Source organism: Narcine bancroftii, chromosome 1, assembly GCF_036971445.1.
Source record: "Narcine bancroftii isolate sNarBan1 chromosome 1, sNarBan1.hap1, whole genome shotgun sequence".
NCBI lineage: Eukaryota > Metazoa > Chordata > Chondrichthyes > Torpediniformes > Narcinidae > Narcine > Narcine bancroftii.
In genome coordinates, this window is record NC_091469.1 from 132667804 (window position 1) to 132691886 (window position 24083).

The following is a 24083-nucleotide window of genomic DNA, read 5'->3' on the forward strand; positions in this document are numbered from 1 at the left end:
CCAGCCTCTGCGTAAAGAAATTTCCCCTCATGTTCCCCTTATAATTTTCCCCCTTCAATCTTAAACCATGCCCTCTAGTTTGAATCTCCCCCACTCTTAATTGAAAAAGCCTATCCACGTTTACTCTGTCTGTCCCTTTTAAAATCTTAAACACCTCTATCAAGTCCCCCCTCAATCTTTTACGCTCCAGAGAAAATATGGATTCATTAATCTCTGAGGGTATTATGTATTCGTTTTCTTTTATAAGTGGAAATAATCAAAGACTTTCTTTTAGCTTCTGACGTTTTCGACATTCTCAGTTGGCATTTCTTTATTTTATATTAACACAATTATAGTAAATATTCCTCACAAAGGATTTCAGCCTGAAACATTGACGATCTGTTGCTTTCTATGGATGCTGCCTAACCAGCTCACTTCCTCCAGCATTTTGTATGATGCTTCATTTAGGACCTTCCCATTTATAAATGTGGACAAAAGATTTCATTGTAACCAAAACAGACAGAAAAATTTAAAGAAACTGAAAGAATGGGAAGTACTTTTTCTTATCATAAGTATTCAAAAGTGATTTTTTTAATGCATTAAAGATTGCAGAAAACAAAATACATTTCTGTTTATGAAAAAGGCATAAAATCCAAATATGTTAAAGAAACAAGTTATTTAATGGCTTTAAAGTAAATAACACAATCCCAAAGGGAAGATCCACACAAACTACAATATAACAACAGAAATACATTTCACACAAAGGGACTTTTAAATAAGGAACAATAAAAAAATCCCTGTTTACAGTTTTTCAAGTTATCGTACTAAGCATAACATCTAAACACATAATTTTACAGTAATAATACACTAACAAAACAAGCTTATTATAATGTGCTATAACATAACCCAGTAATGTTAGGGAAGACATTCCATGAACCAAAGTTTGGTAAGAAATTGTTTTATAATATACAAACACATCTATCTGGATGACCAACTGCAACCAGAGAGACATTTTTTAAAACGTTTTTGTTATTTTTAATCAGTGCAAACGTGTTTATACAAGGCAGTCTTGGCTGCTCTACCCCTTTCTGCTTGAAGAGAAAAGCTGTTTGCATTTATAATCATTACGTTCAGACAATAGTCATAATTCATTCATTCACCCACAAAAAACAAAATTAATCTTTATTCCTTCCAAATTAACCTTTAAAAATAGACCAACCTTTGACCCGGTCTCCTCATTAAGATAGCTATTTTATTAATGCTTTGACACATATTTTAAAAAACCAGGGACTTGAATGAACATTGTATGGAAGTCAAGTCGGTTTGTAATCCAGGAGTTAAAGCACCAGCATAAAAATTCAGAAGCAATCATCTGGTGAAAGCTCATTTATGAGATTGTAACAGAGATCAAAAGAGTGAGCAGGAAAGGGAAGATGCAGAAACATGGAGCCATGCTACATTGCAGTCTCCATTACCATTTCATAAAAGCTGTGGAGGTAGTCATGTGCAATAATGAACAATATCTTAACTAGAGTGAAAAAAATGTTACATTAAAGGTCATTTCTGATCTACCACTGCATATAAACTTCATGTATCTCATCAGTAATGTTTTGTTATTAAAACCTTATCATGGATGGTAACAGATCAGGCACGTATGTTATTAACATATATACATTTTTAAATTTAAAATTGCTCATTCTGCAGCATTGCATTTATATCAAATTTAAAATTAATTTAAAAACTAATTTAATGTTTTGTGGTCAAATTTTTAGTTGAACCAAATGAAAGGGGAGATATCTATAAGCTAATGTGTTCCACCACTCCTATTGTCATGCACACCTTGGTGCCTGATAGATATGTTTACTATATCGCAGAAATTACATGATTTAGGTGCATTAGCAATAATTACAGGATTCCAAAATAAAAAAATTAAATGTTTGCAAGATTTTATTTTTGCAAAGACCTCACACCTGTTTTAGGGCAAGTTTCACAGAATTCAAGGCAAGACGGCACAGTTGGGATGGCACGGTCAGTGTAGTGGTTGGCACAATGCTATTATAGCGCCAACGGCCCGGGCCCGAATCCACTCTGTAAGGAATTTTTATGTTCTCCCTGTGTCTGCGTGGGCTTTTTCCGACCATTCAAAACATACCGGGGGGCTGAGAATCAATTGGGTGTAATTGGGCGGCACAGTCTCGAGGGCCAAAAGGGTCTGTTCCAATGCTGCATGTCTAAATTTAACAATTTTTAAAAATCTAAAGAATAAACACAATTTTACATTAAGAAATAAGTTGAGAGGACTGGCTTCACTTTGGAGTATGTGTGAGACTGGGACACAATCAGTTACTTCGGTGCATGAAAGCCACGATTATGAAGATGTGTGAATCATTCAATGGCATTGCAGAAAACAGAGATGAGTCAATGGCACAATATCAAGTTGTCACCAATGAAAAAACAGACAGGCCGCTGTGCCAGAATTATGTTAATAGCAGACATAGAATCAGGCTGCATGTCCCATCATGTAGCAAATAATCTTCCATTTTCTTTTAACAGCACCTAATAGCCTGAATATGCCTGAGACTGCCTGACCTTGGAAGGTGAGCAGGATGAGGACTGGTCAGTACTTGGAGGGGAGACCATCTAGGAAACCAGGTGCTGTAGGTTTCTGTGAGGTGCACTGGACGAAGTAGCTACTCCCTTGTCTACGATAAGGCAGACAAAGTTAAAGAATTTTGTGTATGTTACATTCTAAATGTAGTCTTGTGTGACAATAATGGAACCTTTATCATTAAAGTGGCATCACAAATGTCTGCAACACACGCTTGTTGATTATTATACAACAATAATCTGTTGCATGACTGAACTATCATCTGATAATGGTGTTTTCATTTATAAAACTAATTGTGAAATTTCATTATGAAAAGTAATTAATCCAATTAAAAGGAGCTGATGATGACAACATATTAATGGGGCCCAGCTGAGGTTTAAGTAACTCAAACACCCTTGTAGTGATCGAAATGCCTCAAATGTACTGATTTCTAACTCACTCCGTGCATGCAAAATATTTTTGTTCAATCTGGAGAGATGCTTATTCAGCAGCATTTTCTCTGAAGCATATTTATTTGTACAATAAAATAATGCACATCAAATTCACATACATTGGTGTAAGATTTACAGCAACTGTAAAATTTGTAGCAACTTGACTATTGTTCTATATGGTTAGCTTTTAACAACTTCAATAGTGATTTATGTACAGAAACAAAACCAGATGTATAATATTGTACAGTAAAAAATGATACATTATTTTATCTTTAAATAGTGCAACATATATCTGTTGGTACCACACAACTATTATTAACCACATTTATTGGAACTAACTGACCATAGAATTGAAGATAATATCTTCAGTGTGTATGACTGTCACATAGGTGCTGATCCAGATTTAACACATGCACTGGTTTTGCAAAATCAGAGTATTTTGCTGGCTTGATACTGTTCTAAAGAAGATTATTTCTAAAAATGAAGTTTTGATAGAATATCATCAAGAAACCAAAGCCAAGAAGTGCAAAACAGTTTGTGCTTTTTTTTTCTTCTTTATCAAAACCACAATGGACGTTTCATGCAGTATGATGTAGGCGAATGCCATGCAGTAAGCTGCATTACCCACTCAATACCTAAAGGATGAAGAAGTAAAATTAATAAGTACTCATGGAAACAAAAAAAGCTCCAAGTTATAGAAATGGCTTCTACATGTAGCTTGCATGGCCTTTGTAATGTACGAGCATGCCCAATGTATATCAAATAACAGTTGACATGCAGGTGTGTGACTGCCAAGGGTGCAGGGCAGAATCTGTCACTGACAGCTACTACGGACAACACTCAAACACTGGTAACAGAAGCTAGACACTTCACAGGCTTCTGCAGTTTCTCGGGTTCACTTGGTGCAGGCTCTGCAGTTGCTCGGAAACTGAATTCAGACGTGCCTCCATGTCCCGGACTAAGAGTGGGGTTCTGATGTCTTTTGCTGTCTAATAGGCTTGAGGTGTTAGAGGCCAGACTTTCACGAGTACTGAAAGACACCAGGGATGGAAAAAACATTAATGCTCCCAAACACTAATGTCACAACATTTAATCCTTCAGAACTTCGGACCTTCTTGGGTAGCACGACTCAACGAGGCCTGAAGCAAAGACAATTTGGGAAATTCAAATATCAATGCAATGCATCAGAGGCTGTTCATCTGAGGGTTTGGTGGTGAGGTATGATGGAGAGATACAGATTCATGCTCAGGTCAAAATAAGATATTCCTGCAGTCCTTCTTACCTGTAATGTCAGAATTTGATACTGTTACTTTGTGCAGGGAGAATGCTTGGTGCTGTGACCTGCCATCAAGGATTTTTCTACTTTTTTCAAGGATTGCACATCCTTCACAGTTGTACTTACCTATTTCACAAATGACAATAATTGCGCTTTTTAGAACCTTTCTCCATCTCAATCATCAACTTTGGCGATATCATAACATATTGTAAAATGAAAGAGAAATCAAAGGAGAAATGGAAGAAAAAGATACCAAAATCAATATCTCAACTGGCATGATGCACAGATACCTGATCAAATGGATAGCTTGTAAGATGAAAGATTCTAAAGGCATAGAGTTGTACAGTACAGAAATAGGTCCCTCATCCCACCTTGTCCATGCCAGCCACACACTAGTCCCATTAGCCTGAGTTTGGCCCATATCCCTCTAAACCAATGGTTTACAAACTTCTCCCAAAACTCACATTGCACCTTAAACAATCCCTATGCCATAAGTGCTCTGTGATTAGTAAGGGATTGCTTAAGGTGGTATGTGAATGGAAAAAAAATTGAAAACCACTGTTTTAATTGTCCCTAATTGACTCGCTATGTGCACGGTTTCATAACTCCAAAGGAAATGGGCCAATGACAATTTTTCTCACACAAAATATTTCAGAAACAATTGGATCTAGAGCAGTGGTTCTCAGCCTTTCCTTCACACTCACATACCACCTTAAGCAATCCCTTGCCAATCACAGAGTACCGATGGCATAGGGATTGCTTAAGGTGGTATGTGAGTTCAGGGGGACAGTCTAAAAAACCACCGCTCTAAACCTTTCCTAGCTGTGCACTTGACTCAATGGATTTTGAAATGTTACAACTGTCTCCACTTTTATCACTTGCTCTGGCTACTGGTTCCATTGTCCTGCCATCCTCTGCATGAAGAGGGTGCATCAGAGGTCACTTTTAAAAGTTTCCCTTCTCAACTCGAATCTGTGCCCTCTAGTTTTACATTCCCTAACCTGGGAAAAACCCAGGACTATTTACTTTACCCATGGCACTCGTTATTTTATAAACCTGTTAGGTCTCACTTTAGCCCCCTATGCTCCAGGGAGAAAAGTCTCAGCTTTTCCTTATAATTCAAGCCAACTAATCCTGGCCACAATAACATGAATCTGCAGATGGTAGCTTTCCCATAGCTGGGTGACCAAAACTGCACACAATACTCCAAGAGCAATTTAACCAAATGCCTTCTAAAGTTGTAACAAGGCGCCCCTGCTCCTGTGTGTTAATATCATTTAATGATGCATGCACTGTCTATGTTACTTCTCACTACATATTTTACTTAACTGGCACAGGATGAAACGGAGGGTTAGGATTGTCAGTGACCTTGGGTATATCTAGCTCATTAGATTGAAAGTCTTTCCACTCTTTGTATACCCTCATTGTTGTTTCTAATTGTCTTAAATAAATCCAGTCCCATCTCATTTTCCGATGGGTGCATGTTTCTGGTCAGGATTCTCTTAATGGAGTTGGTACGGCTCTGCTTGTGATTTCCCAAGTATTTAAAATAATCATGTGAAAGTCATGAAGGCCACATGTTGGAATTTCTCGTACGTGCTCTGAAATTGGAACGTTTCCCCTTACAATGTGGAAAATAGGAATGGAAGACTGCTAATGGATATACTCTTGGGAAAATGGAAATAAAGAAAGCTCCAATGCTTTGTTTATTTGTCTGGAGGATGGTCAGTAATAATCACACACACACCCTCATTGAACTGAACGGTTACACAGGCAGGAACAGCAGATTTAGTTTCTTGAAAGATATTCGGGCATGAGGTAAGTTTATAAACAGCACCACATTGGTCACCACTCTCAGTATCAGATTTTTAATTACAGTTGTATTTAGTGATTTAAATCTAACTTCGTCAGTTGTGATGGAGATTCAAGCTCAGTCTCAAGAGATAGAAATAGGGTATTGAGATAACAGAATTGATTTTACATAAATCCCACTTCCTAACTCTTGCTCCACATGACATGGTGAAGTGCCCAACCAGATATACTGCACATTTTGAGTGTGCTAAGGCTGTGTTCTTCCATTGCTCTTTAATTCCTCACTAGGCACTGAATGAAATAATTTATTTCTCAACTTGCTTCTAATTCTTCCACTGACTAACTTGAATCTATTCCTTCTTGAATTGACTTCTGTACTTTCTTTTACCCTACTCAGGGTACTCCTCTAATTAAGCTTCAAATCTCTCTTCGACCAAGACGCAGCAAAAAACCCTGTTGAGACTGACACCACCAAGGTCTGACATTGGAATAATAATCGGCCCCTTCTCTGTGCTCTGCCAAGCAAATACCCCAGCGATTTTTCATGTCCGTTGTCTTTTTACCTCAGTCTAAAGGGCAAGGTCCCCAGTCCTCTGTGCTACAGAATTCCAAATAATTATTACACATTTTGATGTTAAGGTCTCATCTAATATTCACCACAACAGCATTTGGGGAGTGACTTAAAGCAACAATGTGGTCATTTTTGTCTGACCCACGAGGCCTTAGATCAAGGCCCTGTGTGATAGTACTTCATTGCAAACTAAGTTCATGATTACTAATGTTTAAGTTTTCTGTAAAATTAATCATGTATCACAACAAAACCATTTCCAAGGGAATTATTTTACATAGTTATACTTAATTAGTGAAAAATAGGCAATGGTGCATTGCTATCTGCAAAATTAGTTTGGCTATGTTGGATGCTGGAATACAGGAGGATCTTTGGGTACAACTTGCTTTAACTAATCAGAAATCCACGTTGAATTATTCGATTTTGATATTTGTCATTCTGAGTAACAGCAGTGCATTTCACTTTACTGCTCTTTGGCCAGCAACATTACTGTCGTGTGTTAGTGCAACTCTGTTATAGTGTCGTGTGTTAGTGCAACTCTGTTATAGTGCCAGTTCCCGGGACTCGGGTTCAAATCCGGCACTGTCTGTAATGCGTTTGTATGTTCTCCCCATGTCTGTGTGGGTCTTCCTCAGGGTGCTCCGGTTTCATCCCACCCTTCAAAACGCACTGGGATTGTAAGTCAAATGGATGTATTTGGGCGGCACGGGCTCACGGGGCAAAAGCACCTGTTACCATGCTGTATGTCCAATTTTTTTAAATTAAAATTTAAAATGTATTTTGTTTAACCCTCCCTTTGGAGGATCCATTCTCAAATTTTTTCTGGACTCTGACCCCTTATACATTGGCTCAAAGTTCAAGAGACCCCTTCCCTGTGAAGTCGTTTTGGTTTCTTCTGTATTTCTCTCCTACTGACATTAAAAATATTTATGTTACCTGAGGTGAAAAGAAAAGCAGGTTTTTACTTAAATGTGCTATCTCCACTGCAGGTGGTGGGTGGGGTGGGGGGGTGGGGGAGGCTTGGGGCCCTCAGTAGGCCTTTTCAAACTGTCATGTAAAATGGGGTTAACCAGGCAATTTGCCTAGTTAGCGCCCTAGTTACATGGCAGTTAGAAAGGGTGTGACCCTGTCAACCCCGACGGAAGCCAACCGGGTCCCTGACCTACCTCAGAGGTAGTCAGGGAACCCAGTTAAATTACCTCGGTCGCGTCCACTGGCGATTTGAAAATGAAAATGGCCAACCCACTTATTCTGGTGACGTCAGTGCTTGCGTGCATGCATCACTGGGCAGCCAGCATCTGAATATCCAGCAGTACCTCCGGTGAGTATGTGACACGTAATTGAGGGGGAAGAATCCCCCCTTAAATCACCAGGTTGGCGATTTAATGGGTCGATCCCTCTGCAATTTAAAAGGTGCTTCCAGCACCTTTGCCCTAGTAATCATACCTGGGTCCCAGGAAGGCTACCCAGGTGTTGCAGTTTAAAAGAGGCTATTGAGAATGTCTGGTTTAGAGGATGATGACTTTGCTGGAAGCCCAAGTTTAAACTTTAACTAATCTCTGACTGCCCTTTCACAGAACAGCTTACTGGGCCATTTCAGAGGGTTAAAAATTCAACCACATTCCTATGGACTCATAGTTCTAATCAGGTTGGACATGGTAAAGATGGCAAATTACCTTCATCAATGGACATCAGTGCACAAACTTCATTCAATCTGGTAGTTCCAAATATTTTATTCCAGATTTATTTAATTCATAGAATTTAAATTCCCTGGCAGTTAAGAGAGGGTTGAAACGCTTGTCTTCAGATGTTTAGTCTGGGTCTCTGCATATGGTCTTACGTCTAATTTTCTATATATTATTTTTCGCTTTTTTGTGTTCTGCTCCACATTTTTTATAGTAATGTTGTAAGACGGTTATAATATGAACATTTGCACTATGGTATTGCCACAAAGCTCTGAATTTCATGACTCCTTCATGACAATACATTCTGATTCTGATCAGAAGCAATTACCATCAATATATTGGAATTTTGGGTTTCCAATCACTGTTTTTAGTAATTAGAACATCAGGTCTGATTTTAATTTTAACTTTTAAAAACAAAAATCCTATACGCAATGTCAGCAGAGATGAAAAAGCCAGGATTTATTGCTTATCCCTCACTCCCTTTGAGGACGAATTACCTGCTTCGAAATATCATTCACACCATTGCATTAATTAAGGATGTTCAGGGTTTTGATCAGGATAAGGGAAGTAATAGTGATAAATGTATGAGGCAGGGATCTGGAGAGGGACATGCAGGTACTTTCCCTCCAAGCAAGAGGTCAAAAGTCTGTTCGATGCTGCAGACGGTAATGACTGCAGTCTAACTTGCGGGTTGTGCACACCACGACCTTAGTGCCTGCTGGGTTACAGTGAGTGAATATTTTAGGAATGGATACCATTCGATTAGGTTACTTTGTGAAATGGCGCTAAGGCTGCCTCATCTCGGCAAGTACTCCATTATGTTCCTGACATGACATCTACATGTTGGATCAGTTTGTGGAGTCAAAAGGTAAGTAATTTGCTCTTCACAATGTCAGAACATTTTGCTACGCTACTTCCTACATTAGCATAAGTGTCAGTTTACCTAACAGTCAATATAATGAAACACAGCACGAGAAATGTATGATAACATTTGTGCATTGTAATGTTAGTTTAGTTTTTTTTTGCTAGTCCAAACCATTATCCATTCTTATTTCTAAATTTTACAGGTTTTATCTCTTATACATTGTAGAAGCTAATATTGAAGTCCTGAATCATGAAATGATCTATAACAAAAATCAAAATTCTTACAGCTCTCAAATGAAGGAGTGTGTTGGATTTACATTTATGTGCTTACCGTGGAGAATTAAATCCACTGTCTACTGTTATACTGCTGCTGTCCATACTATCTAGTCGAGCAGAATGTGAAGCTTTCTGACTGGCGTTGGTGTCACTTTCCTTTGGGCTCGGGAGAGTTAGGTGCTTCTCAAACTTCCTCCTCTGGAGACCTTTCTCTTTCTCTCGTTCTAGCAACCACTGCACAGTCCCACAATCTTCTCGGCTCTTACCTTCTTGTTGATTTTTGTTGGTGCCATCTTCAGAGTCATTATCAGACACATTATAATAATCAAAAGAAGACTCCTGATGTCCTGTCATGTCTCCGTGTCCTGACAGTGATTGTACTGCACTTGTTAGACCAACCAGGTTCTCGCAGTTTGTGTGAAACACGTCTGATGGTTTATTGTGTTGCGATTCATACAAGGAAATGCCAGGGGGCTCCTGGCAATTATTCTCCATGTGATTTGTTGTCAGAGTTTCAGACTGTGACTTAAACATTTGTCCATTTGGCAATGACACTGTTGATGCCTGCCCAGTTACAGGCAAATTTATGTTGTTCACATCCATTTTTTCAGGATAATGTTTCTGCTGCAGTGACAATTGTTCTAGCTGTCCATTCACATTTTCTTCAATGGGTGGGTGTTTCAAGAATCTGTCCAAAGGGGACAGCTTCTTAACTCCATCAGACAAGGCCAAAGCATCATAATTTTTAAACAGATGTTCATCATTACATTGAGCTGGTGGAGATGATAGTGTCTGACCTGTCTCCTTGGATGCATTACAATGAAAGTAATCATTTGCTTTTATGTCTGCATCAGAACAACTAGGACCATTGAAATTAGGCAAGGTTTCTTCAGCAGTAATGGGTTCCAGTGGATTGCAGGCATCATCGAGGCCTGCTGAATTATCAATATCAACACATTCAGGTATGCTTGGCTCAGTAATATGATTTGAATGTGATGTCAGCCCTGATCTGTGAAGACTGAGCAATTTGGAAGAACGCAATTTGTCATTATTCAAGTGGCTTTCATCCATGTTACACTGTTGCATTTCTTCTGCAGTGCCTGACAAAATAGTGCCCAGGGGTCTATTCGAATTATCCATTGATCTAGATCGTTCCTTGGCTTTGCTGTTCCTATCATTTCTTGACTTTCTGTCTTGTGTATGGCTGTGGCTCCGATGAACTTTGGATTGTAAACTTTCCCGAGAATGTTCATGAAATTGACTCTCCTTCCTTCTCTTGTATAGATCACCTGACACATCCCACTCTGGGGTTATAGGAAAATGAGATTCTGCCACCTTTATTTTTTCATATGCAAGAAAGCCATTGACTCCTTTTATTTCCATACTTGTACTTTTATTACATGGGGATCTGGTAATTGGATCATAGAACTCATATTCTCTGGACTCTGTTACATCTAAAGGGGTATCTTCTGATTGCTCTCCCTTAGGGAGCCTTGACTTGCTGTGTGATCGTGACTTACCGTGGGGTTTTTTATGACCTCTGCTTTTTTTGCTTTTGCCACTCTGTTGGGCAGAAGAGCCTGGTTTATTTCGATGAGCTTTATCTTCTTCAAGTTTTTTCATTAGCGCTGTGTGCTTCATGACATTCTCCACTGTCAGGTCCGGGTTAATGCGTTTAATGATCTCCTGTTCCACCTCCCTTGGTATAGGGGTCGGATTATCCTCGTCACGTAGAGGCCATTCCTCAGGAGGAAACTGGGCAGAAAAATTCACCAACTGTTTAGACTTGTCCTTCTTAAAGCTCAATCTGAACAACTTCAGACCAAATTTCTTTGGTTGCTTTTCTCCATCTTTCGGTTTTGGCAGCGTTTCAGTTTTGTATGAACAGTTAACCGTACTCCTAGTTTTTTCAGTGTGGGCCGTCGGCATCTGGTTGAAAGAAGGAGGACAATAGGAGTCCTTGCAATCTTTTACTGATTTCTTCTGAAGAGTGGACGAGTGATTATGAAACTCCTCTCTGAAGCAGTTACATGAATCACAGTGGTTTCGATGATGGGCTCTGTCTCTGAGGCAGCCAGAGTTAGATGGAGTTATAGTCCCTGGCTGTGGTGAAGTACATCGAGATCTGTCCGGTATCCTTTCATCCAGGTGGTACCATTTGCTGTTTGTTCTTATTAGAGAAGGTGTAATGAAATAAGTCTGTGGAGTTACAATAAAGTATCCATCAGGAGTTGGGTAAATCTTTCGCTCTCTGACGAGCATATTTAAGGTATGGCGAAGAATTTCTTGACTGGGTGTTGGAACTCCTATAATAAGAAAGGAAAAAATGTTAACTCAAATCTCTTTAAACAAACATTTTGCATCCACATTTTAGTTACAACTCAGGAACTTACTATTGTACCACAAAGACATCCAAGGGAATGATTATTTACATTCTGGTTCTATAATGTAGAAGCTTTAGTAAATTCAAAAATGTGATTATTGTCATATGCAATGTACACATGCACTGAAATTCTTACTTGCTGCAGCCAAACAGGTAAGCAAGACAAACCAACTGTCATAGTACATACTAAATTACCTAGTACAGAAAGAGAAAATAAAAGATAAATAAACATTTAGTGTAAGAAAAAAAACTGATATTTCAGTAGTGCAATCAGATGGTTTTGGGAGTTCTTCAGCAGCAGGATAACAGGACATTTTGGCCCAGGAGTCCACGCCACTCAATTTACACCCAATTAACGTACAGCCCCGGTATGTTTGGAAGGTTGGGAGAAGCCAGCGCTCACATAGACATGGGGAGAATGTCCTATCTCCTTATAAACAGCGCGGGATTCGAGCCCCGGTCCCGATTGCTGGTGCTGTAAAGGCGTTGCGCCAACTGCTACGCCAACCGTGCGGTTCAAATGCCTGAAAGCTGTTGTGAATCTAGAGTTGCTGGTCTTCAGGCATATGCATCTTCTTGATGGCAGCAGTTGTGACGAAGGTGATGGGATGCTTTATGATGCTCAATGCCTTTTTGAAGCACACCTCACAGAGATGGTCCAATGGATGGGAGATTGGAGCCTAGCTATTTTTTCTACTTTCTGCTGCCTTCTGCATTCCTGGACGCTCTAAGTACCAAACCGAAGCCTAATGCAACCAGCCAGTATACTTTCCCTAGGGTATTTGACAACTTGCCAAATCTCCTCAGACCTCTTAAAAAGTAGAGGCATCAGTGCATTTCTTAAAAGTTGACTGGATTACAAGATATAGAAGTAGGCCAATGGGTCCATTGAGTCTGCTCTGCCAATCTATCATGTGCTGGCTCCAGGTCCTCCGATAAATGGGCTTCCAGGTCTTGAAGGAAATAATGTAAATAATGTAGTAAAAGTCCCACAAGAACGACAAACATTAAGGAAATGGGCCACTGCTTTATGCAGACTGATAAAAATTTGTTAACCTTAAAGATAGACAATTGCCCTTAATTTAAAAAATGCAGAACTATCACACAGAAATGTGTGAAAGATTTGATTTACTCTGCAGGTAAAGAATTAGCATTAGACAATAAGGCTGCATGAACACAAAGGTGCCTGATAGATCTTAAAAACAAAACCTTCAGACATCACCTTAAATATGTAAGAACCAAAACTTAAAGATTAACTGTAATTCATTTACATTTCTAAGAAAAAAAACACAAAGACAGATGCGAATGAGAAAGAGGAACAATCCACCTGATGTGTAAGAAACTTGTGAAAAGTGCACTGCCAAAAAGGACCATATAAGGTGTGCCAAAATGCTGTACACTTTGAGTAAGGCTCAGTGCAGGGAATGAGTGACACTGTCTATTCTTCTTTGTACCCTTTGCTCCCGCTATTGTAATATAATAAAGTTGGTTGTATGCTTCGTGGATCTGTTACAGCACGGACTATCACAATAACCCTCTCCACCGTTATTCCATCAATAGTCAGGTGCGTGTTCTCTCAACCTCCCCTTTCTATAATCCATAATAAGATTCTTGGTCTTGTGGATGCTGAGACCAAGATTGTTGTTCTGGCACCACCCAAAAGTAAATATGTCCTGTACATTCAAGATTGGGGTGGCATGGTCAGCATAGCAGTTAGCATAATGCTATTACAACACCAATGACCTGGGTTTGAATCCTGCGCTGTCATGGAGTTTATATGTTCTTCCCTGTACCTGTGTGGGTTTCTTCTGGGTGTTCTAGTTTCCTCTCATGTTCCAAAAACATATGGGGTTAGTAGTTTAATTGGTCACATGTGAGTATTTGAGCAGTGCAGACTCATGGGCCAGAAGGGCTGTTAGTGGGCTGTATCTCTAAAAAAATTACAATGCTGATTGCATGTTCTGGAATTTAATATGTCAACAACACAAAATGTGGTCAAACGACTGGGATGATACTGCTGCAGATATGAAAATTGACTCCATCCATCTTGTCTGAAGCGAAGAATGCCTCTTTCCAAATGATCTCCAGTTTTGTCCAAAATGTTGATGGAAAAAACATAGAAAATGTCAAGATGTTGCTCCTCTTGTGTAGGATTTGCACGCTGTGAGACTGATTTTGCTGAGTAAAAGTAAAGGTCAAGAGATCTTGATGTTAAAGTTGACTTAGGAACGATTGATTCAGTCTAGATTTATTTCATATTGTCACAGGCTCTGAATCACAGTGAAGAGCTTTTTTTTCCATGCAAGTCAAAGGGTGGCAAAGAATCACTACTCTCCAGCAACACATTCCTACAAAAAAGGAAAGAAAGAAAAAAATATTTGGAGACGAGTAGTCAGGATCATACTGTCTTCTTTGAGAGTCACTACTTCCGGCATTGATCCTGCATGCTGTCCAGTGGCAGGTGATCCTGTGGAGCCAGGTTCAAGCCACCATATCCAAGGGGTTTGCTCTACATCAAACCTCCTTGACCCCAGGACATGTTCCCTTAAGCTATTGGAAGGTGTCAGCGCCTGTGGGCTGACAGGAGATCTGCAATCCATCGCACTCCCTCAACCGCTCACTGGTTGTGATGGGTTAGGCCTATTTCCTGGGGTTCAGGAGAATCAGAGGCAAGCTTAAATTTAGACATGCAGCACTGCAACAGATTCTTCCCACCCATGAGCCCATGCCACCCAATTACACCCAATTAACCTTCAACCCCCTTACATTTTGAAGGTGGGAGGAAACCGGAGCACCGGGGAAAACACTCACAGAACTGGGGAGGAGTGGATTCACATCCGGGTCACTGGTGTTGTAACAGCAATGCACTAATCATGTGATTTGGAGTGAAAGAAGGGTTCAGGCCTGAAATGTTGATTATAATCTTTACCACCTATGGAAGCTGTGAGTTCCTCCAGCATTTCTGTGTTTTCATGAGCTTATTGAAACAAAGTTTGGAGAAAGCTTGACAGGATATGATAAAAAGATGGATACTTCCTCAGATGGGGCATTTGGAACCAGGGCACATCTTCAGAAGAGAATGTTGCCCACTTCCGCTGAGAGATCTCTTCTCAAAGTAATGAACCTGAAGCTCTGCCACTGAATGTGCACGTAACACACACCATGTGTGAACAGCAAACTGATGACTACTTTCCACTTTACAAATGCTGTCTGACCTGCTGAGTATCTGCAGAATTCTATGCTTTTATTTCAGTCGAACATCAGTAACGTGGGAGTGTCCAGGTCATCATGAGACAATTGACCCAAGTTTTTAATGTCAGGGACAAAAGAACTACTCAGTAACTCTTGATGGAGAGCAGAGCAAGGACCCAAATAATTCTCTGGACACACTGAAATTCAAAACAGGATTAAACTTCCGTTCAAATTGTGAACATAGAATAGTGAAGGTTAGCATCTACGCTAATCTATTGCACAATAACACCATCTAGCAGATATTAATGAAATGACTCATCAATCATACTTAACAACTTACAGCTGAAATATTTTTTAAATGAAAATCTATTCCCCAAGGACATTGTATAATTCAGAAACCAAGGCAAAGGATCCCGAAGTTGGATTTGAGGTCCTTCGCAATTTCACATTTCGAGACCATGCTAAATTGTATTAAAACTTAACATTAGTTGAATACATATGCTCTGTACTCAATAACAATCTGGTCTGACAGAATGCACAGAATTTTTTAAATCTCACGTTAAATGATGGGGTGGTGTTAAACGTTCAGGGAAGTTGGATGAGGTAGAAAATTATGCTGTTGGCAAGAGGGTGAGAACATTTTCATGCTAGCATGAGATACACAATCCTCATTCCCTCATGACCCGATTGAGTTTACTGTCATTTCCTGAGCAGCGTCTAACACTTGGTTCGGAGGTGGCTTTGAGTGGGGTGCCTTGTGTTGGCTTCACCAGTGCATAGTTTAACAGTTTAGAGTTATAGAGACACAGACCTGGGATTCCCAACCTTTATTAACCCAGTGACCACTTTAAGGATTTTTGTTTTAACTTACCCTGAGCACAAAAGGTAGCGGACGCAGCCTGGGACATCACAGGCAAAACCCTCCACACTATCGATAACATCTATTGGGAACGCTGCCATCAGAGAGCAACAGTAATCATCAAGATCCACACCACCTAGCACATGCTTTGTTTTCGCTGCTGCCAACAGGAAATAAGTATAGATGCCACAAGACTCGTACCACCAGGTTCAAGAACAGCTGCTACCCCTCCACCCTCAACAATCAACTCAATCATGGACTCGTTTAAGGACTGTTACTTGTGCACTTTATTGTTTTCTCCTCTCTATATTGCACAGTAAGTTTGTTTACATTGGTACATTGTGTATCGTTTTTTTTGCCTCGTCTGCAGGAAAAAGAATCTCAGAGTTGTATGTGATGCACATGTGCACTCTGACAGTAAATCTGAATTTACTTTATTACAAACCAATGGACCAAAAGTTCTCCCCAGACAACCGACAGGATATTTCTTTTGTTTTGGTGGGAAAAATCTTATGATAATTTTTGTTTTTTTGGTAGTCGTCAGATTTACTACTTGTGAATCTACAGGGGTCATTCACTGCATCCGGTGCTCCTGATGTGGCCTCCTCTACATCAATGAGACTGGATGCAGAAAGGGAGGTAGTTTTGTTGAGCACCTTCGCTCTGTCCACTGAAATCACACGGACCTCCTAATGGCCAACAATTTCAATTCTGCAGCACATTCCCAACCAACATCCCTATCCATGGCCATGCACTGCCAAAATGAGGCTACTTGCAAATTAGAGGAACAAAAATATATTCCATCTGGGGACTCTCCAACCAAACGGGATTAACATTGACTTCTCCAATTTCTATTTCTCTTTCCCTATCCCAATCTCATTTGCCAACCCCTTCTATTACTCTGCCCCGCCCCCACCTTTCTATTGAGGCACACCTGTTTTTGCTTATACCTGACAAAGGGCCCACACCCAAAACATTAGTTACCCATTGCTTTTTATGGATGCTGTGTATTGTATTGCCATTAATTTTTTAAAACCCCTTACACTAAATTAACCTTTCTTGTATCTCCAGAATCACTGTAGTGCTGAGTGGGTAACTTCGCAATTATTTTTTGAAATTTAAACATACAACCTGGTAACAGGCCCTTCCAGCCCACAAACCCGTGCTGCACAATTACACCCAATTTACCTACACCCCCAGTATGTTTTTGAAGGGTGGGATGAAACCGGAGCACGCAGAGGAAACCAACTCACACATGGGGAGAATATACAAACTCCTTACGGATATCACCAGATTCAAACTCCAGTCACTGCCATTATAAAAGTGTTGCGCTAATTGGTACACAAACGGTGCCACCCGCATGCGATGGAACACTAGTAATGATCACAGGAACCTTTGATGCTGGAAGCTCTGGGGGGGGGGGGGGGGGGCTAAAGGGGACCTGACTGCATATGCAACACTCATACCTTCAACTTTCACACCCCATAACACTAGTTCAAGACCACCAAAGATCTATCTGCACTACTGGCTCACCACATTTGTTTTGCATTTTGACCAACTGTAATTAGTTTTGTCTCTTCTTATGTACTGTCATGAGCTATGTGCTTTTACATACTGGGAACTGGAGTAAGACTTCTGCTGAACACTGAAGCAATGTACATGACAAAAAAGTTGATTAATTGATTCATTCATTCTAATAATGCAACAACATCTTGGTAAACGACCGACAACAAAACCACGGACCACAAGTTGGGGATTAGTTACAGAACATGGAAATAGACCCTTCAGCCCATTGAGTCTGGTTGACCATTAAGAATAATTTTATTCTACACCTATACAAATCCCCTTATTTTTTAAACAAAATACTACTCCCAGAGTTTACCACTGACATACGCACAGGGACAATTTACAGTGGACAATTAACCTATCAATTCACAGGTCTTTTGGGCTTGAGAGGAAACCCATGTGGACTCAGTGAGAACGCACAAAAATCATGCAGGCATCCTCGGAGGGCAGGAGCAAATCCAGGTGCCTGCATGTATGATTCAGCAACTCCATTAGCTGTGCCACCCTATGGTAGCCCGTTGCTGTCAGATTCCGATGATAGCTTTAAACATGTGCTTCCAACTACAAATTTCAGTGGCACTTTATATTTTTTGCTTGATAACATATTACTTGTGATTGGGTGTAGGTCCAGAGGTGGATCAAGGGATATTATTATCTTCAAGAGAGATGGTAAAGTGAAATAGTTATTAAGAGATTAGGAATCAAACTACAAGGTTCTGGTGATTGAGGCTAAGGTCCAAGTGAGGACTTGGATGGTGGTTGTTCAGAGCTGAAGCATTATGGGGAGGGGAAGGAGTGTGATTTGCGGGTAGAGGGAGAGGGGCTGTGATTTGAGGCTGAAGGTTGAACAGCAAAAGAACTGGAGCCAAGGTTAAGGGCAAGACCTGGCTGGGATTGGGATGTGTGATAGTTTAGAATTTGTGGCTTCAATTAATGGCCTCAGGAGATTGCAACAGAGGAGGAGAGTGCCATAGAGTGAGACAAAATGGAAACAGGACCCTCAGCTCTGAATCAACCTATTCACATTAATGCAATTGTATTCTACCCACAGATTCTACAGCAACCAATCATCCTGCCTTTGGGACGTGAGAAGAAACTGGAGCAACCAGGGGAAACCTTGAGCAGTTCCAGGAAGAAAGTGCAAACTCCACAACGATAGCATCTAGGGCCAGTTCTGAACCAGGGTAATTGGATAAGTTTTGAAAATGTTAGAATGGGGTTACAAAGAAAAAAAACTGAGCAAGAAAAGGTGTAGCCAACGGATGATGATGCGGAAAAATGTAATATTGTCCACAGAACAAAAAATGTGTTATCGAAATGGTGAGAGATTGTTGACTTCAAAAGAGATTGAGGGATTAGCAGGCCTCAACACCAGCAAAAAAGGTACTTTGGAAATCTAACCGAAGATTATCATTTATAGTGAGGGCATCTGAAATAAAAATGAAAGAAACAAAGAATCATTTAAATTGGGCAAAGTTGAGATCACACCTGGATTACCATATACCATGGAAGGACAGAGGAAAGAAACACAGAAGTCTGCAGACGTTGTGATTGTAGACAAAACACAGAAATGCTAGAAGTACTCATCCGGTCTCGCAGAATCCCTAGGAGGTAAAGATGCATTACCGATGTTTTGGGCCTGAGCCCTTTAAGGTATGAGTGAAATAAGTCAGGTATCTGAATTAAAGACTGGGGAAAGAAAGGGACGCAGTTGAGGAATAGTGGAGAACTTTCAGAGATTTTACACAGCACCCAACCAATGTATATCCTAATTAAAAAGGACAGTAAAGCTACTGATAGTCAGTTGTGGATAAGTAAGGTATCAAATTAAAAATAAATGTATTCAATGTGGTCAAGAGTAGTGGGCAACTAGAAAATTCAAGAAACTTTGAAAAGCATCAAAAACAAACTATGAAAGAAGATGAATTTTTAAAAAAATGGAAACTTTCTATAAGAAACATGGATCCCATAGAAGGGGGAAATGATAATGCGGAAAGTGACCAAGGCCTTGAACAGCTATTTTGTGTCAGTCTTCACAATGGAAGACACAGGTAACATGCCAAGCCACAGATTTAACGTTAAGGAGCCAGTGTGGGGGGTGGGGTAAGGATCTCTATACAATTGCTATCACTAAAGAGGTAGTGCTGAGCAATGTGCTAGGTAGTGAGTCTAAAGATAGACATGTGCCTGATGGAATGCACTGCAGCGTGTAAGATTTAGTGGAAGTAGAGGCATTTATAATCATGGAAAACCTACAGCACGATACAAGCCCTTCAACCCACAAAATTGCGCCAAACATGTCCCAACCATAGAAATTTCTAGGGGTACCCATACTCCTCTATTTTTCTAAGCTCTATGTACCTATCCAAATCTATTAAAAGACCCTATCGTGGGGGGCAGAGCTTAATGACATAGGGGAAGATGGTGGAATTACAACTCTCCTGGGGATTAAAATATTAAGCCTGAATTAAAAATTGATTTTAAATTTGAAATATATTAAAATCCTCTGGAGTCTACCTAGAAGCTCTTGGACATGGCAGCTAAATGAGGAAAGAAAGCAGTAAGAGAGAAGAAAATCGTACGTAAAGATACTGAAAATAACGAGTAAGAATGGCCTTCCTCACAGTTGGAGCCTGGGCCTCAAGTTCTGAAGCCCCCATGACAGACTCACACGATGACATCTTATTTCCAGCCAAAACCAGCGTCACCTCTCGAGGACACCGAGGAAGTTGGCGCCTGATCAATCCAGATCTCCTGTCTAGAATACATTAATACTATGTGCATGCGCAAAGGCTTATTTCCACACCTGAAGAGGAAGATTATGCATTGGAATGCTCACTCCAGAGTGCCATCCCCAGTAGTGCTGGTGGAGTGAAGGAACTGCAGACAGATTTATCAGACATGCCAGAACTGCAGTTTTGTCAGCTGGTGATAAAAAGAAGGGAGGTCAAGAAGAATTAGATCAAGAAGATGGAGATGAAATGCTGGAGGCTTCGGATTTTAGAAAGAAAGAACTAATAATGGGTCAATATCAAGTTATAAGGTTGATATTAAAGACCAAATTCATTATTAAATGTTGATTATAAAATATTAGCTAACACATTAGCAAATAGATTTCATAAAATATTAACCAAAATTAATACATATGGATCAAACTGGATTTTCTATGGGTCGGAAATCTGCAGATAATGTAGCGAGGCTTCTTAGTTTAATACATTTGGTTCAAAAAAAGGGGAGACCTGAGTGTGGCAGTCACTTTGGATGCTGAAAAGGCATTTATCAGATTAGAATGGGATTTCCTCTTTAAAGTTTTAGAGAAATGTAAATTGGGTTCAATATTTATAGATTGGGTTAGAATGATGTATAAAAAAATCTATTGCAAATGTAGTGACAAAGTATCTTTATCTTTTGAATTAATGAGATCAAGAAGACAAGGTTGCCCATTGTTACCAGCTTTATTTAGAACATATAGCTGAATTAATAATTAATAAGACGAACGAGATTCAAAGATTGTGGATATTAAAGTGAAACAAGAAGAACATAAAATAAAATTATTTGCAGATATATTTTGATTATTTAACAGATCCTCTAAATTCTTTGCAACTAAAAATTAGAATAAAAGAATATGGAAATAAATCAGAATATAGAATAAATAGAGTAAGATTATGTCTTTAGTTAATGGAGGTTATCAGAAATGGAAGGAAGTAATTGAATCTAGATGGCCAGATCTGGAATAAAATATTTAGGTATTTGCATGCAATGAGATTTGACAAAAATATAAAGAAAATGAAAAGAAGATTTGGAAAATGGAATATGTTACCTATTTGATGGAATTGTGCTAAGATGAATGTATTCCAATTGATTCCAATTTCAATTCCTCAAAAACTTTTTTAAGGAATTAAATGTTTGTGTTACAGAATTTTTAAGGAAAGGAATTTCTGCCTCTCACCCTCTCTCCAATTGTTACTATGGCCACTATTTATTACCTTCCCCTGTTCCACCTCCAGATTGTGTGAAAAAGCCTTTTTTCTTTGCCCAAAGAATCTGTTCTTGTTATCCTCCCTGATATGAACCCTTGTCCCCAACCTTACTAGTTTAAAGCCCTAGCAAACGCCCCTGCCAGGAGACTGGTACCTCTGGGATTTAGATGTAACCCATCCTTACAGTATAGGCCCCATCTCCCCCAGAAACGGTCCCAGTGGTCCAAGAACTTAAAATGCTGTCTTTTACTCCCCAATTTTATGAATTATTATAAAGCAGCATAGTTGAGATTTATTAATGTAATGTATGAGTTAAATAATGTTCCAGTTTGGGTAAATATAGAACTTGACAAAATAGGAGAAACTGATCCACTACATTTTATTTATAAATGGAATTCAAAATTGTTAATAGCAATCTTGATAAAACATTTAATTGATAAAGAGATTGGAGGAAGATGTTTAATGTCTGGAAGAACACCTTTATTTTAAAATAAACATTCCATTTTCTATGGAAAATAATTTTTTTAATATTTGGCAAAATTGTGGTATTAAGAAAATTTGAATCAGGGAATTTATTACTTTTAGTAGAATGAAGGGAAATTTTAAGATATTGGAAAATACAAAATTTCGTTATTATCAAGTTAAGATAGTTTTTTGTGATATTTTTGACCAAGATTTAGTATTACCAGCAAAAAAAGTATAATTATTATTAAGTAATAGAGATGTAAGGAAATTTCAGAGATGTATAAATTATTACAAGAGAAGACTTGAAAAATAAGTTCATAAATCAAAGCATAAAGGGGAGATACATTAAAATAAGCAAATAGATGAACGTAGATAGATTCAGATATGTAGAGAGTGGGGGGCGTGGCAAGATGGCGTAGGGAACAGACGTGCCTTCCAGACCTCTCCTGACTCTGATTTATTGTTTTGTCTTTAAGTGCCCGTTAAAGTTCTTTTAAAAGTTTATAAATAATAAGAGGCGTTGGATTAGTGCCTAATGGTTTATATGCAAAAAAAAAGGTAAAAGAAAACATCAACAGACTGTTAAAAAACTACATTTTCTGAAATTGTCTGAGCCTACTTGTTTACAAGAAGCCAGGACTCAGCATAGAATGGATCCAGAGGAAGACGTACAGAGTTCGGCATTGAAACTCCGTTTTAAGCCGGTGAGGCTCTCTGAAGGTCGCACTCAACAGCTTTCAGAACAAAGGGCTGGACGGGTGCCAGTATTTCACAAAACGGCCACTGTGAGTGCTGTTACTGAGACTTTGACAGTTGAATCAGCTGGGGTGCCACCAGCTAGAGAGTTAAAGAGCTGTCATTCGACTGCTACAGTGGTGGCGCTGCAAAATGCATCTTCAATTACAACGGTTTTTCCAGACATCGATTCAGTGAAGATGATTAAAGAGATTTGGCTTAAAGATAACCCTGATCTTCAGTCTCCTGGCATTGCTGGGGGACTTTGAGAGGGATTTTTATACAAAGTCAAACTGCTAGAAAAGATACTAAATTAAGGGAAGGGACAGAAGATCCCGTGGTCTCTAAGGAACAGCAAGACCCCATTATGCCTGAATCTACTTCTGCTGAAATGTCTGTTAAGGATCTTGAAGATAAGATATATTCTGTATCGAGTCACTTAGCTAATTTTGTGAACCTGTTTATTTCCAAGATTAATGCGATGGCGGAAGTCATTAATGGAGCTTTTAAGCTTGAAACCATTGAAAGATTTGAAATGTGTGATCAAGGTTTAGTCGATGCACAGGATCAACTGCAAGATGAAAATAGAATAATTGAAACATTGCAGATCCAAAATAAAAATTTAGCAAAAAAGGTTGATTATTTGGAGAATCAATCTAGACGGAACAACCTGAAAATTGTTGGTTTGCCAGAAGGCATAGAAGGACCAGATCCAAGAAAATTTTTTACTGAATGGATTCCACGAGTGTTAGAACAGGATAAATTCCCTGAAGGTTTAATACTGGAACGTGCTTATAGAGTTTTAAGAAGAAAATATTTTTCAGGACAGAATCCAAGATGTGTTTTGATCCGTTGTTTAAACTATTGTGACAGAGAGACAATTTTACGTACGGCTATTAGAAATGCCCAGCAAAATAGATCTCCTTTGGTGGTTCAGAATAATCCTGTTTTCTTCTATCAAGATTTGAGTCAAGAAATTATGTTTCAACGACGCGAATTTAATTCTGTGAAAGAACGGTTGTGGAAAAAAAGACATAAGGCAACATTCAGGTACTCTGCGGTACTGAAGATTTTTTAGGATGGAAATTAGCCAAAGTTCTTTGACAATCCTAAAGAGGTTATGGACTTTGCTCAGTCTCTACCAATCATGTAGTTTCAGGAACGATGTGGTCCTTCAAGGTCTCCAAAGAGAGTAGAGATGTAAGGTGGGATTCAGTTTTTTAAAAGAAATGGAAGCAATGGTGACCAAAGTGGTAACGTTGATTTTAAAAAATAAATCTTTTATCTTTTTTTTTGAGAAGAGTTTAAATAGTTTAAATAATGATGATAGTTTAATGAAATGGGAGTTGGGAGAGGGAACTGGGTGGGCACTAGTTTCCAGAAGTCATCAGCTACCTGTGAGTT

At 39.2% G+C, this 24083-nt stretch overlaps 1 protein-coding gene across 5 annotated transcripts in view; it reads right to left on the reverse strand.

Annotated features, from left to right (window-relative positions):
- Positions 1-668: 668 nt before the first annotated feature.
- LOC138764416 (storkhead-box protein 2-like) overlaps positions 669-24083 on the reverse strand; it is a 407299-nt gene continuing 383884 nt past the window's right edge. For 2 of the 5 annotated variants that reach the window (XM_069940310.1, XM_069940337.1), the window contains exons 3-4: positions 9555-11805; positions 669-4048 (exon numbers count right to left, since the gene is read on the reverse strand). In XM_069940310.1, coding sequence (XP_069796411.1) covers positions 3859-4048; positions 9555-11805 — 2441 coding nt within the window. In that variant the 3' untranslated portion in view covers positions 669-3858. Of the gene's footprint in view, positions 4049-4300; positions 4421-9554; positions 11806-24083 lie in introns of all 5 variants that reach the window. The other 3 variants (XR_011358159.1, XR_011358158.1, XM_069940320.1) reach the window with 3 other exon arrangements.